The sequence below is a fragment of the Pelophylax lessonae genome, assembly GCF_965119305.1.
Source record: "Pelophylax lessonae genome assembly, chromosome: 11".
Lineage (NCBI taxonomy): Eukaryota > Metazoa > Chordata > Amphibia > Anura > Ranidae > Pelophylax > Pelophylax lessonae.
Window position 1 is genome coordinate 1,050,284 of NC_138778.1, and position 15,975 is coordinate 1,066,258.

Below are 15,975 nucleotides of genomic sequence, written 5' to 3' on the forward strand. Positions count from 1 at the left end.
TCTGTTCTGGAAGACTCTTTGGGTTCCGGGTCTCTGTTCTGGAAGACTCTTCAGGTTCCGGGTCTCTGTTCTGGAAGACTCTTCGGGTTCCGGGTCTCTGTTCTGGAAGACTCTTCAGATTCTGGGTCTATGTTCTGGAACACTCTTCGGGTTCCGGTTCTGGGTCTCTGTTCTGGAAGACTCTTCGGGTTCCGGGTCTCTGTTCTGGAAGACTCTTCGGATTCTGGGTCTATGTTCTGGAAGACTCTTCGGGCTCCCGGGTCTCTGTTCTGGAAGACTCTTAGATGCCAAAGTTTGGTGCCATTCCACGAGTGCACAACTTTAAAGCATGACATGTTTGGTATCTACTTACTCGGTGTAACCTCATCTTTCACATAACACAAAAAAATTGGGTGAATTTTTTTTTTTTTTTTGTATTGAAGTTTTTTGTTTTTTTTTTTCCCCCAAAAATTGCTTTTGAAAGACCGCTGTGCAAATACCGTGTGACATAAAATATGGCAACAACCGCCATTTTATTCTCTATAGTCTCTGCTAAAAATATATATGTAATGTTTGGGGGTTCTAAGTCATTTTCTAGCAATAAAATACTGATTTTAACTTGTAAGCAACAAATGTCAGAAAAGGTTTACTCTTTAGGTGGTTAAACTTCTCTCACTTAGTTCATCCCTTTCATCTATAAGAACGGAATGATACAAAGTTTCTCCTGATCTCAGTGCTGAGCAATGTTGTGATAAACTTTGCCGGTGTTCTGATGATAAAATTGCAGCTTGCCGAGAACTCCGAGGTGATTTCCGGAGAGTGTAGACCGGAATAATTAGAGATTTCCACCACTTGGGGTTTTCCCAGGACAGCGGCAGCTTTACACTCTGATAGACGCTAAAATGAGTGGACATCGGTAATCCGCACACTGGTTGTCCCCGCCTTGGAGGCGGCCATGTTGTTGGTAGGGGACTGACAAGCAATGCCCACTCACTATAGTGTATCGGAGTGTAAAGGCTGCCGGTGAAAACACCAAGTGGTGGAAATCTCTGATTATTCCCGGTTCACTCACCGGAAGATTGGAGTTCTCAGCAAGTTGTGAGCAGACAACGCTCTGCACTGAATCGTGGAAATGCCGGATTAGGATCTTGGTGGTTAACGCCTTCCCGATTTAGTTTAATAATTAATCATGTAGATCTACTCCAGAGGTTGCTGGGGGTTCCTTGTGCAATTCCTGCCTCTCAGATAAATCCTCGCTGACACAAATCATCTGTTTAGCTCTGTGGAAGGGGGCAATTCTTCCCATCGGAATTATTGGATCTATAGGAATTATTGGATCTATAGGAATTATCGGAATTATTGGATCTATAGGAATTATTGGATCTATAGGAAATATCCGATCTATAGGAAATATCGGATCTATAGGAAATATCCGATCTATAGGAATTATAGGGGTCCCTGGAAAGATATTTATGGGTTCCTGTGCTGGAAAGGTGGGGGGAGGCTGATATATAACAGAAATAGACTACAAAGGGTAATTTTAGCACACATTCTATAGACCCGGTCCCCTGGTGTCCCCCCCCCCCCCCCCCGATATACGGAGTGCTTGTAGTCAGAGTCCTTTGTATACACAGCGCACAGAGGAAACGGAATCTCATTCTGTCAGTTTCCATCTACTTTGTGTTTTCAGTGTAAATATTGGTGTGATCTCCATGCGGTGGCTGCTGGGGGACATTGATAAAGCGGATGGATTTCTGTGCTCAGGTCAGAGTGTGATTTGTGCTTCTCTCTCTGTATTGTGGATTATTACCGGTATTGTGTGACCACTGAACACTTCCCCTCCTCCGAGTGCCGCCGCCGCCTGCTCCGTGTTGTGCGGTCACAGAGGAAGTAAACACATCCGGGTCTGAGAAGTCGCAGCAAAACATTGCTTTGCCCTTCTTCTGCTTCCAGCCGTCTCTGCTGATCACTGCCAGGCACTGCTACAGCTTAAAGAATAACTCTTTCTGTATTACAACTTAAAAAAACTCACCGTGCCTCTTACTAAATACCCTGGAATGTCTCCTTTCCAAAAAGGGGTGATTTGGGGGGTGTTTGTACTTTCCTGACGTTTCAGGGCCTCAAGAAATGAGATCGATCATCGGTACGTCCGGTGTGATCCATTTTCAATGATTGGCACCATAGCTTGTAGACTCTATACCTTCACACAGCCCTAATAATATCCACTAATTTGGGTTATTTTTACCAAAGATATGTAGCAGGATAAATTTTAGCCCAAATTAAAAAAAAAAAAAAAAATTACCCATTTGCAAAATTTTATAATAGAAACTAAAACAAAATGTATGTTTATATATTTATATATAATTTTTTTAATTTTTGCTGTTTTTTCACTTATCGCAAAAAATAAAATAATTCAGCAGTGATTAAATACCCCCAAAAGAAAGCTCTATTTGTGTAAAAACGATGATGAAAAATGTGATTGGGTGCAGTGTAATTATCATTCAAAGTATGACAGCACTGAATGCTAAGAAATTGCACTGGGCAGGAAGGGGGAGGAGCTTGGTATTGAAGGGGTCTTTGCTCCGTAGTATGATAGTTTTGGGGGGAGGCAGCTGTAAACATCAGAGCGCCCCACCTCGGAGCTCCCCACCTCGGAGCGCCCCACCTCGGAGCGCCCCACCTCGGAGCGCCCCACCTCGGACCTATCTGCAAGAGCCTGAAGCCGGCTATAGACAGTTCAAATATCAGCAGGGACTGGGTGAGATCTAACCATGTATGGGCAGGCTGATCGATCGATCAACTTGGATGCAATGAGCATGTCATATTTTATTATGCGATTTTATATTCACTTTGTGTTCTCCTGAGCAGAACGTCTTCCCTGTGCCCCCCCTGATGAGAGAAGAGGAAGAGAGCACAGTGGCTCTGCGGGGGGGGGGGGGGGGATGGGATACCCCCATCACTCACTGTGTTGATGGGGGGAATCTAGTTATTTCTCTTTTCTGAAACTTATGGTGGCAGAAGAGAAAATTGCTCAATGTTTGGCCGGCGCGAGTGTTCTATGAAAACTCCGCCTTGGGGTCCGCTTTACATTCATACTCCTCCCTGCTGGCCACTGGCTGCTGCAGACTTTAGCTGTGCAATCTGCTGATCAGATCTAATAGTGATTTAATTAGATCCGATCAGTTCTTATCAAGCGACTGATGAGCAGATTGCACAGCTAAAGTCTGCAGCAGCCAGTGACCAGCAAAAAGAGGCATGCACGTCTAAAGGGATGCCAGGGATTTGTTTTCATATAAATTTTGAGAACCGTGGGTACAGGGACAGATGCCAGCCCTAAAGATGACGTCCACACATGATGGCCCAAGATGGCTGCTGCAGGGTTAAATGGGGGGGGGGGGGGGAGATGTAAGGCTGGCCCATGATGGCTGCTGCAGGGTTAATTGGGGGGGGAGATGTAAGGCTGGCCCATGATGGCTGCTGCAGGGTTAATTGGGGGGGGAGATGTAAGGCTGGCCCATGATGGCTGCTGCAGGGTTATTGGGGGGGGGGGGGTGTAAGGCTGGCCCATGATGGCTGCTGCAGGGTTATTGGGGGGGGGGGATGTAAGGCTGGCCCATGATGGCTGCTGCAGGGTTATTGGGGGAGGGGGGGGGATGTAAGGCTGGCCCATGATGGCTGCTGCAGGGTTATTGGGGGAGGGGGGGGTGTGTTGGGCTGGAGGTCTGCTTGAATCCAATGTTTGGTTGTGGTTGGATTTGAGTATAATCTGGGCGGGCCTTTCATTGGCCATCGGGGGTTGGGGTGATAGAAGTCAATGGGTTCAGCTTTCCTGGGGGAAAAGAACGGAACTTTTTCCGGAATAAAGATTTCATGAATGTTTGAAGATAGCGGGGAGACGTCGGGAGCCGTCTGCCAGCAGAGGAGGATTAGCCGGAGTTGTGCTTTAATCCAGAATCTTCAGAGGAAACGATTAATGGACAGTTTCCACATGCTAATCCTGACCTCTGATTGGCTGCTTTGCTCGAAGCCTTGGGGGGGGGGGGGGGTGGTATGTTGTGGAGAAACCATTCACTGCAATCTTAAAGAGCCCCTGAACCCAATATTGCTGCTGTGACATTCAGGGTCAGATCTGGGCTTGTTTTTGTTTGTAGACCTCATTCAGTCTTCATTGTACTTCTGGGTATGGAGGTTTAGTATGGAACTCCTTTATCCCATGTCACAGTAATGGTGATTGGTGATTGGCCCTGTGCTGTTACATGGGGGCGGCGACAGTTCTCAGCCCCTGTGTAAGCTCTGATTGGACCATCTATGTCCCATAGGGGGAGAGGTCTCTTCAGCCCTCTATAAGGCCGTGTTCACATGGACATACTATAACGTATGAGGGTCATGTGTGCCCCCAGCCCTGTGTAAGCTCTGATTGGACAATCTATGTCCCATAGGGGGAGAGGTCTCCTCAGTTCTCTATAAGGCTGTGTTCACATGGACATACTATAACGTATGAGGGTCATGTGTGCCCCCCAGTCCTGTGTAAGCTCTGATTGGACCATCTGTGCCCCATTGGGGAGAGGTCTCCTCAGTTCTCTATAAGGCCGTGTTCACATGGACATACTATAACGTATGAGGGTCATGTGTGAGCCCAGTCCTGTGTAAGCTCTGATTGGACCATCTGTGTCCCATTGGGGAGAGGTCTCTTCAGTTCTCTATAAGGCCGTGTTCACATGGACATACTATAACGTATGAGGGTCATGTGTGCCCCCAGTCCTGTGTAAGCTCTGATTGGACCATCTATGTCCCATAGGGGAGAGGTCTCCTCAGTTCTCTATAAGGCCGTGTTCACATGGACATACTATAACGTATGAGGGTCATGTGTGCCTGTAAAAAGATGCATACGTGTTCCGTGCACCCCTATGCAGGCAGTCCCATATATTTCAGTTGGGATGCAGCCGCTGTTCCCAATTTGTCAGCTCTGTGGCCATGAATGGCGCACTGTCTGTGTTGGGGGTGGTGCAGTCACACATGGTGGTAAATTGGAAGCAGCGGCTGTGTGTGTGCCGCCTCTACTTCCCAATGAAATGAATGGGACTGCATAGAACACCTGTCCTTCCCCCGAGGGGGGGCAAACCTGGCCCTTGCGCATGCGTACGCTATAGTAGGCCCATGTGAGCGAGGCCAGGAATGAGTTCTCTGTTATCTAAGCTTGCTGTGATGGGGAAAGAACGTTGATGTTACTTCCACCAGCGTCACTCCATGGTACAAACCAAAGCTGGCCGCACACCGCAGGAACCGGCTGAGATTCCGGCCATGTATGGGTAGACTGAACGTACCCAAATTCATCGATCGCTCAACGTGGGTACAAGCAGCATGCCGGATTTTACATGTCATTATAGCAATAATCAGGTATATCCCCGCTGCCCCCCCCCCCCCCCAGCCTAATCCCTAGTGGTCATCAGGGCCACAAATAGGGGTACACTCGGGGCCCCTGCAGGGCCAATGTAGCTGCAGATTGAGCTTTGTGGGGTTCAGTTTTTGGGTATTAAACGTCTTCGAGTTTCACGGATGATTTTTTTGTTCTTTTCTCTGGGAATTGGCTGCTGAATAACTTCGTTCTCTCTCCTATTCCCGATCAATAATCTCTGCGATTGCTTCCCGCACTCTCTATAATAAGATTCTGATCAGCTGGGAAATTTCACGCTCTATCTCTGCTGTCAGAAGGGAACTGGAGGGAGCCGTTAAGGATTGGGGGGCTGGAAGGCGCACCACCCCCACCCCACCTCAACCAGAAACAAGTCTTCTGTCTGTGAAAAGGAGAGAAGAGATTGTATTCTTCTTTGTGATTGGTGCGCATTCCTTTGAAAGATAAAACGCGGAATTTGATTCGTTATTTATACTGGGTTCACACGAGATGCGGTGTGGATTCCGCAGCAAAATCGCAACCCGTTCATTGGAACCGATCGCAGGGCGTATGGAACCGATCGCAGGGCGTATGGAACCGATCGCAGGGCGTATGGAACCGATCGCAGGGCGTATGGAACCGATCGCTGGGCGTATGGAACCGATCGCTGGGCGTATGGAACCGATCGCTGGGCGTATGGAACCGATCGCAGGGCGCATGGAACCGATTGCAGGGCGCATGGAACCGATTGCAGGGCGCATGGAACCGATTGCAGGGCGCATGGAACCGATTGCAGGGCGCATGGAACCGATTGCAGGGCGCATGGAACCGATTGCAGGGCGTATGGAACCGATTGCAGGGCGTATGGAACCGATTGCAGGGCGTATGGAACCGATTGCAGGGCGTATGTGTAAAGGAGTTGTAAAGGCAGAAGGTTTTTTTTTTTCAACCTGAAAGAGAAACACATTATGAGCTAGTATGCATCGCATACCGTACTAGCTCATTATGAAATACTTACCTTAGAACGAGCCCCCGCCGTGCCGCCCGCTTACCTCTATCCTGCCTTCCATGCCTGCCTTCCATGCCTGTGAGCTCCCTCGCCTGCCTTCCACGCCTGTAAGCTCCCTCGCCTGCCTTCCACGCCTGTGAGCTCCCTCGCCTGCCTTCCACGCCTGTGAGCTCCCTCTCCTGCCTTCCACGCCTGTGAGCTTCCTCACCTGCCTTCCACGTCTGTGAGCTCCCTCGCCTGCCTTCCACGTCTGTGAGCTCCCTCGCCTGCCTTCCACGTCTGTGAGCTCCCTCACCTGCCTTCCACGCCTGTGAGCTCCCTCGCCTGCCTTCCACGTCTGTGAGCTCCCTCGCCTGCCTTCCACGCCTGTGAGCTCCCTCGCCTGCCTTCCACGCCTGTGAGCTCCCTCTCCTGCCTTCCACGCCTGTGAGCTTCCTCGCCTGCCTTCCACGTCTGTGAGCTCCCTCACCTGCCTTCCACGTCTGTGAGCTCCCTCGCCTGCCTTCCACGTCTGTGAGCTCCCTCGCCTGCCTTCCACGTCTGTGAGTTCCCTCGCCTGCCTTCCACGCCTGTGAGCTCCCTCGCCTGCCCTCCACATGCCGGATTTTACATGTCATTATAGCAATAATCAGGTATATCCCCGCTGCCCCCCCCCCCCCCCAGCCTAATCCCTAGTGGTCATCAGGGCCACAAATAGGGGTACACTCGGGGCCCCTGCAGGGCCAATGTAGCTGCAGATTGAGCTTTGTGGGGTTCAGTTTTTGGGTATTAAACGTCTTCGAGTTTCACGGATGATTTTTTTGTTCTTTTCTCTGGGAATTGGCTGCTGAATAACTTCGTTCTCTCTCCTATTCCCGATCAATAATCTCTGCGATTGCTTCCCGCTCTCTCTATAATAAGATTCTGATCAGCTGGGAAATTTCACGCTCTATCTCTGCTGTCAGAAGGGAACTGGAGGGAGCCGTTAAGGATTGGGGGGCTGGAAGGCGCACCACCCCCACCCCACCTCAACCAGAAACAAGTCTTCTGTCTGTGAAAAGGAGAGAAGAGATTGTATTCTTCTTTGTGATTGGTGCGCATTCCTTTGAAAGATAAAACGCGGAATTTGATTCGTTATTTATACTGGGTTCACACGAGATGCGGTGTGGATTCCGCAGCAAAATCGCAACCCGTTCATTGGAACCGATCGCAGGGCGTATGGAACCGATCGCAGGGCGTATGGAACCGATCGCAGGGCGTATGGAACCGATCGCAGGGCGTATGGAACCGATCGCAGGGCGTATGGAACCGATCGCTGGGCGTATGGAACCGATCGCTGGGTGTATGGAACCGATTGCAGGGCGCATGGAACCGATTGCAGGGCGTATGGAACCGATTGCAGGGCGCATGGAACCGATTGCAGGGCGCATGGAACCGATTGCAGGGCGCATGGAACCGATTGCAGGGCGCATGGAACCGATTGCAGGGCGCATGGAACCGATTGCAGGGCGCATGGAACCGATTGCAGGGCGCATGGAACCGATTGCAGGGCGCATGGAACCGATTGCAGGGCGCATGGAACCGATTGCAGGGCGCATGGAACCGATTGCAGGGCGTATGGAACCGATTGCAGGGCGTATGTGTAAAGGAGTTGTAAAGGCAGAAGGTTTTTTTTTTTCAACCTGAAAGAGAAACACATTATGAGCTAGTATGCATCGCATACCGTACTAGCTCATTATGAAATACTTACCTTAGAACGAGCCCCCGCCGTGCCGCCCGCTTACCTCTATCCTGCCTTCCATGCCTGCCTTCCATGCCTGTGAGCTCCCTCGCCTGCCTTCCACGCCTGTGAGCTCCCTCGCCTGCCTTCCACGCCTGTGAGCTCCCTCTCCTGCCTTCCACGCCTGTGAGCTTCCTCGCCTGCCTTCCACGTCTGAGCTCCTTCACCTGCCTTCCACGTCTGTGAGCTCCCTCGCCTGCCTTCCACGTCTGTGAGCTCCCTCGCCTGCCTTCCACGTCTGTGAGTTCCCTCGCCTGCCTTCCACGCCTGTGAGTTCCCTCGCCTGCCTTCCACGTCTGTGAGCTCCCTCCTGCCTTCCACGTCTGTGAGCTCCCTCGCCTGCCTTCCACGCCTGTGAGCTCCCTCGCCTGCCCTCCACGTCTGTGAGCTCCCTCTCCTGCCTTCCACGTCTGTGAGCTCCCTCTCCTGCCTTCCACGCCTGTGAGCTCCCTCTCCTGCCTTCCATGCCTGTGAGCTCCCTCTCCTGCCTTCCACGCCTGTGAGCTCCCTCTCCTGCCTTCCACGCCTGTGAGCTCCCTCTCCTGCCTTCCACGCCTGTGAGCTCCCTCTCCTGCCTTCCACGTCTGTGAGCTCCCTCGCCTGCCTTCCACGTCTGTGAGCTCCCTCCTGCCTTCCACGTCTGTGAGCTCCCTCGCCTGCCTTCCACGCCTGTGAGCTCCCTCGCCTGCCCTCCACGTCTGTGAGCTCCCTCGCCTGCCCTCCACGTCTGTGAGCTCCCTCGCCTGCCTTCCACGTCTGTGAGCTCCCTCTCCTGCCTTCCACGCCTGTGAGCTCCCTCTCCTGCCTTCCACGCCTGTGAGCTCCCTCTCCTGCCTTCCACGCCTGTGAGCTCCCTCTCCTGCCTTCCACGCCTGTGAGCTCCCTCTCCTGCCTTCCACGCCTGTGAGCTCCCTCTCCTGCCTTCCACGCCTGTGAGCTCCCTCTCCTGCCTTCCACGCCTGTGAGCTCCCTCTCCTGCCTTCCATGCCTGTGAGCTCCCTCTCCTGCCTTCCACGTCTGTGAGCTCCCTGCCTTCCACGCCTGTGAGCTCCCTCGCCTGCCTTCCACGCCTGTGAGCTCCCTCGCCTGCCCTCCACGCCTGTGAGCTCCCTCGCCTGCCTTCCACGCCTGTGAGCTCCCTCTCCTGCCTTCCACGTCTGTGAGCTCCCTCGCCTGCCTTCCACGTCTGTGAGCTCCCTCCTGCCTTCCACGCCTGTGAGCTCCCTCGCCTGCCTTCCACGTCTGTGAGCTCCCTCGCCTGCCTTCCATGTTTAGGGTCTTAGAAGTTTTCATTGGCTTGGATGAAGAACCTCCATGCATGCGTAGAAGTTCATCCCGGGACGTAGATGTGCAGAAAATTCACAGTCGAATCTTCTTGCATGTAGAGGAAAGTTGAGCCTGTTTTGCAGGAGACATTGTGCGTTTCTTCTGCAATAAAATCCTTCCTGCTCATAAGTTTTTCACATTGGGGTGCAGTGTCCCCTTTAAGGACTCGCTCACACCAGAACATGCATGGCCAGCCCTCCCCTATCAGTGCAGAATGTAAACAAAGAGTGGACCCATGGGGGTAGTAGGTAGTAAGCATTCATTGGGGGGGGGGGGGGGGGGGGGGCAGAAGGAGAAGAACTTTGTTTGTCCTGTGCAGTGCAGCACAGCCTATAGTTTCACTTTTTATACAGAGAATTTTAGGAAGATTATATAAAGAGAGATTTTAGGGTAGTTATGCTTGCAGTAGATTTTTTCCTGTATGTGATTGGACGGAGGGGCGTTACATTCACCTGCATTCCCACCTTTTGCTCTTGTGGTGTAATGAGCCTCTATATCGGGGAGTGCTGAACAAGTAACCGGCTCATCCTGCATGTGCAGAGAGGGGGGTGTATCATATTCCTGCAGGCCTCTCCGGCATTTTCCATTCCAGGATTAACCCATTAGCCTCCATATTGGGGAGTGCTGAGCAAGTTACCCGCTGTCACTTGTAAACACAGAAGCCTTTTTTATCTACGAGGGACAGCTTTGTTCTCAGCAGCTCGGGAATCTTACAGATCCCTGCATGCACTTATGGTGGGGCATGCCAGGCACAGAACTCCAGAGAGAGCGAGAACAATCCCCCTGCAAGGCAGAGCCGTCTACTCAGGGAGGTACTGGATCCGAGCCAGGTAAGGCAGTAGAGGTGCAAAGAAGCTTTGAGGGTTGCACTGTGCATCGGGCACCCCTAAACCCTGTGCTTTGTGCCTGGTGCGCTCGGGGACCCTGCACTCTGCGTGGTGCGCTCGGGAACCCTGCACTCTGCGTGGTGCGCTCGGGAACCCTGCACTCTGCGTGGTGCGCTCGGGGACCCTGCACTCTGCGTGGTGCGCTCGGGGACCCTGCACTCTGCGTGGTGCGCTCGGGAACCCTGCACTCTGCGTGGTGCGCTCGGGGACCCTGCACTCTGCGTGGTGCGCTCGGGGACCCTGCACTCTGCGTGGTGCGCTCGGGGACCCTGCACTCTGCGTGGTGCGCTCGGGGACCCTGCACTCTGCGTGGTGCGCTCGGGGACCCTGCACTCTGCGTGGTGCGCTCGGGGACCCTGCACTCGGCGACCATACTGCATATGCGGCCTGTGATGAAATGGAGTGTCGTCCCTCGCCCCCCCCCCCCGCCCCTGTGTGTGTTGTGTACACTAGGGATGTAACGATATCAAAATCACACGGTACGATATTTATTGCGATATTGTGGAAAAGCTCATGATAGTGTTTGTGATGATAATAGCGAAAAAATACCGACATTTATTCTGCTTTTGCCAGTCAACAGGCAATTTATTGTTGTATTTATGGATCCATGACAACATAAAACACTGATCACATAGTGCTTTTAAAGTGCAAGTTGTAGTCAGGAACATCAATATTCTGTATAGTAATATTTGGTTGCATAACTGATTCTTCTGTGCAATGTTCAAGTTAAGAAGCAGCTAGAACAATTGGAAACAAACAATAGTGCAAACAAAGATCAAGTTAAGTCAGGTTTAAATGTGCAAGGCAAATAAAGGCAGCCTTTTAAAACTGGTATTTAGGAACATAACTTAAACTTAAAGCGGAGTTCCACCCTGGAATTTTTTTTTTTTTTTTTAAAAATACCCCCGGGACAGTCAGGGTTAGTACATTCCACAATGGCTAGCCCCTGATCTGTCCCGGGTTGCACTTACCTGTTAGGACAAATACTTACCTTGAAAACGTCTTGTCCAGCGCTGCCATCTCAGATGTGGGCAGCTTGAAGCCAGCGAGATCCTCTTCGGGGTCCTCTTCCGCCTTCTTCGGTCCCACGATGCTCTGCGCCGGCCCCGACGTCACTTCCGGGTCGCGCGCGTCATCCCTCCACAGCTTCTGGGCATGCCCAGAAGCTGTTTAGAAGGGGATGACGCACGCCCCGGAACTGACGTCGGGGCCGGTGCAGGCGCAATGATTCCTGGGAGCGATGACGTTCAGCTCCCAGGAATCATTGCAGAGCCAGGAAGTGACGACGGGCCGCGGCCGAGGAAGGAGGAAGAAGGAAGTAAGGTAAGTATATTTTCTTCGCTACGAGGTAAGTAAAAAAAAAAAAAAAAATATGCGATTATCCATTTCTTTTTCAGGTGACCCGGAGCGAGAAGATGGAGGTAAGTATAAAAATAGGGTGGAACTCCACTTTAAATAAAATAGTCAGTCAAAAAGCCTTTAAAAAAAACACTGACCTATCATAGCTTATGTTCACGTTTTTCATCAGAAAGATCAAAATATCTACATTGCAAGAAAAAAAAAACCAGTAAAAAAAATCCTTAAACTCTGGTCTATGTATTTAACAATGATTTGTTCCGCGGGACTGTGTTTATTCCTCTTGCTTTTTGACGGACACCTGTCCTTTTAATATTGTAACCCAACCACGACGATATCGAGACACGACCACGACGATACGATATCGCGATATCTTTGATATCGTTACATCCCTAGTGTACACCCAGTATACATCCCTGCTCTCACCCTGGAAGGCCTTTGGTCTATTTTGGCTGTAGGCTGTCTCTGGGCAGTTTTCCTCACACTGCCAAGTCCTGAGCTAGATTAACACCCCGGGTTATTTTCACCTCATACTGGCCCGCCGCCATATTGTGAGTTCACATTGCAACTACAGTGCTAGAAAGAAAACTTGGCTGTGTTCAGCCTCATATAAAAGAAAAAAATTAACCCCTACATCTAGAATTCCAAGCAATAGCAAATCGGGGGTGAATGGTGATTTTCCCTCCTCTCCCGAGCATGGCAATGGGATAATTTCCTCTGCAATCAGGAGGCTGCCATCGCTAAACTTACCAGCCCTGGCTGTCAGGTTGGCCATGTGGCTGAAGTTTTTAGTCCCTGGACTGCAGCGATTGTAGCCGATCGCTGATCTACATTTTTTTTATTTTTTGGCCGGTGGCTGAGCTCAGGATCAGTGATAAGTTTCAGTGTCTCAGTACAGCTATTTATTGTACTTTGATGTACTCCAATCATATAAATGTGATGTGACTGCGCCAACGCATGGCTGTAACCCGGATCCCGCACAGAACAGATTAGGTGGTACAATGCGAGACACCGGCCCTCTGCTTTGTGAGGACTAGGGATGCACCGATACCATATAGTACCAATCCCAATACCATATAGTACCAATCCCGATACCACATAGTACCAATCCCAATACCATATAGTACCAATCCCATTACCATATAGTACCAATCCCAATACCACATAGTACCAATCCCGATACCACATAGTACCAATCCCAATACCATCTAGTACCAATCCCAATACCATATAGTACCAATCCCGATACCATCTAGTACCAATCCCGATACCGTATAGTACCAATCCCGATACCATCTAGTACCAATCCCAATACCATCCCGATACCATCTAGTACCAATCCCAATACCATCTAGTACCAATCCCGATACCATCTAGTACCAATCCCGATACCATCTAGGACCAATCCCGATACCATATAGGACCAATCCCGATACCATATAGGACCAATCCCGATACCATATAGTACCAATCCCGATACCATATAGCACCAATCCCGATACCATATAGCACCAATCCCGATACCATATAGCACCAATCCCGATACCATCTAGCACCAATCCCGATACCATCTAGCACCAATCCCGATACCATCTAGCACCAATCCCGATACCATCTAGCACCAATCCCGATACCATCTAGCACCAATCCCGATACCATCTAGCACCAATCCCGATACCATCTAGTACCAATCCCGATACTTTTTTTTGTTATTTAGTACTCGCTGATACAAATGATTGATATCTATTGGAACTCTTTACACTTCAGCTCTCTGCAATGGTACAAAGCATTGAAATGTTTTTTACAAATGAAATAACTTTTTTTTTTTGTTAAAGGTGTAGAAATATTAATGAACAAAGCAAACAAAAAGAGGCTTTAATTGTTTTTGGGGGGAATACTGCGATTCAGGGACATTGTGTGTAATCGGTGCAGTCACACTCTCTGATGTTGGTTTACACGCCAAGTTAATTAAATAAATCAAAAAAAACTCTTCATTATAAAAAATACTTTCCTTCTCTGTAAAGAACTCAATACTTATATATATATATAGTGGTCATACACAGTGCAAAGTGACTTGAGTGTAATAAATATAAAGTGCCTATAGTGATTATGAACTGTGGTACTGTGCAATAATGCAAATAGAAGAAAGTGTGGGAGTAAGGTGCATATATAGTGCATGAATTCTATGTAATAGAAATAAAACATATGCGATATATATGAAGAAACTATGGATCAATCTCTAGTTCCAAAAAATTGTGTTGTGCACACATTTCTAGTGCATAAATGAATCAAAGTGCTGGTGCTGTAGAATATTAGTAATCCATAAAAACAGTGCAAATAATCAATAAATAAAGTCCATATATTCTTCTGATTTAAAACCAATCGATTTTTTCAGTGCTTTAGTGTTAAAACACGTGGTGGTGTCCCAATAAATGATCCAAAATCCTCTATTACACCTCTTTGCAGCGTGGGTATTTGTGCACTTCAGTGTTTAATCACCTCTAGGTGTGCAAGCCGCTCACCTTATTACTGTAAATAATACGCTTTTGTATTATTTCCAGGGGGATTGCTTCACTTCCTGCAGGGCTATGGGTACCAGTTTCCACTTCTCTGGGGTACAGTGGGGTGCTGCCAGCGTATCCTGTGTTGTTCTATCCTTGCATCTTTTACTAAGGTCTCAGAAAAGATTGGGCCGTCATGGTGCAGTAAATCCAAACATTTATTTATAAAAACGTAGCAACTTACAGTTTAGAATCTTTTAAGTCCAGCTTGTGCAGTCAGCCGCGGGACTCGTGTGTCCCGTACGTACGTCACTTCCGGTGTGCGCTTTCCTACGCGTTGCGTCACTGAATTACGTGACTTCAAGGGATCCCTTTTTTTATTTTTGGACAGCCCCATTTGCTGGGACTTCTTTTACACGTCAGCTGTAAACAGGGGGACCCCGCTGACAGCTGAATGAGTCAAAGCCCCGCTCCTTAACTGAACATTTGTTTTTTTGGGGTTTTTCTTACATTTCAGCTGTCAGTGGGGGAATTCTGTCAACTGAAAAAACTGAGCCTAAAAAGTATCTGTTTCAGTTATCGAAGCATTTGCTCAAATACTGATACTTAGTATCGGCGCTGGTATCTGTGCACCCCTATAGAGGAACATACTGGATGATTCTACTCAGCCCATGGCACTTCCCTTTTCTCCTTCAGATGTCAGTATGTGAACTCTCAGGCCTGCAGGTACTTCCATACTTTTGTAGAGGTTGGGGTGGGTGACAGGTCATTCTTAAACTCAACCCCCCCCCCCCCCCTGGTCTGAGTTGCTGCAATTGTGTATTTTTTATATCTTCTGAATTCACTCTTAGACCTCCGCCTTGTCCTGAGTGATTCTGCCCAATAATCGCGTTTCCTCCTCCTCGGTATTTAATGCGATGCTTTTGTACTGAACCCCATTTCTCTCTCTTCCACAGATGCACCTTCAGGTTTCCCAGCACAAATATCAAGATCACGTTTACGGCGCTGTCACGTGACAAGAAAGAGAAGCAGGAAGCCCCCGAGTCCCCCATCAAACCAGTGCAGCCGCAGATCTCCCCCCTGACCATAAACATTCCAGAGAACATGGCTCACCTAATCAGTCCCCTCCCTTCCCCGACCGGAACCATAAGGTAAGGATGATTCTACCAGTCTATCAATGCCAGTCCTTGCTGGGCAGCGTTGTGATTTGTGTATTGCTGAGAGTAGACAATCTGAGGTATTTAGTAGGCATTAAAATTTGGGTGTCTTTTTTTGCTTTTTTTTACTGCGTAGGAGCCTCAATGTTCTGAGCGGATGTACCGGTGCGTCCCTCAGAACGGGTGCCCGTGTGTGGCCCCATCCTGTGATGACTGTGATCTTCCAACACAGCCAAACACAAATTGGGATACAGGCGCTGTGATTGGCCCCTCTAGATCACTTGATGGTTGTGTCCAATCTCAGCCTTTTTCAGTGTAAACAGACAAGTGTCTCTCTGTGACAGTTCTTCCCGCTGAGCTTGTTGGGAGGGGGGGGGGGGTGGATGCTGTAGCCTGTGCTACAGCATCCCCCCACACATAGTACACCAAGCACCACTGTCCCTGTCCCATGAACATCTGTCCAATTGTCCCCGGTGCACAAACATCTGTCAGCCCCATCAACATCTGTCACAGTGTAAGCGCCCAACATCTTTACCAGTGCACAGAAACATCTGCAATTGTGTTCCATTGCAACATCAATATCTGTCTGTGTCAGCCTGTGGACGATCA

The 15,975-nt window shown here is 49.6% G+C and overlaps 1 protein-coding gene across 2 annotated transcripts in view; it reads left to right on the forward strand.

The window, feature by feature from the left end:
* The window catches only part of FOXK2 (forkhead box K2), a 137,721-nt gene that overhangs the window by 77,479 nt on the left and 44,267 nt on the right, over positions 1-15,975 (forward strand). For both annotated transcript variants that reach the window (XM_082271467.1, XM_082271468.1), the window contains exon 2: positions 15,166-15,360. In XM_082271467.1, the coding sequence (XP_082127593.1) occupies positions 15,166-15,360 (195 nt within the window). The remainder of the gene's footprint in view (positions 1-15,165; positions 15,361-15,975) is intronic.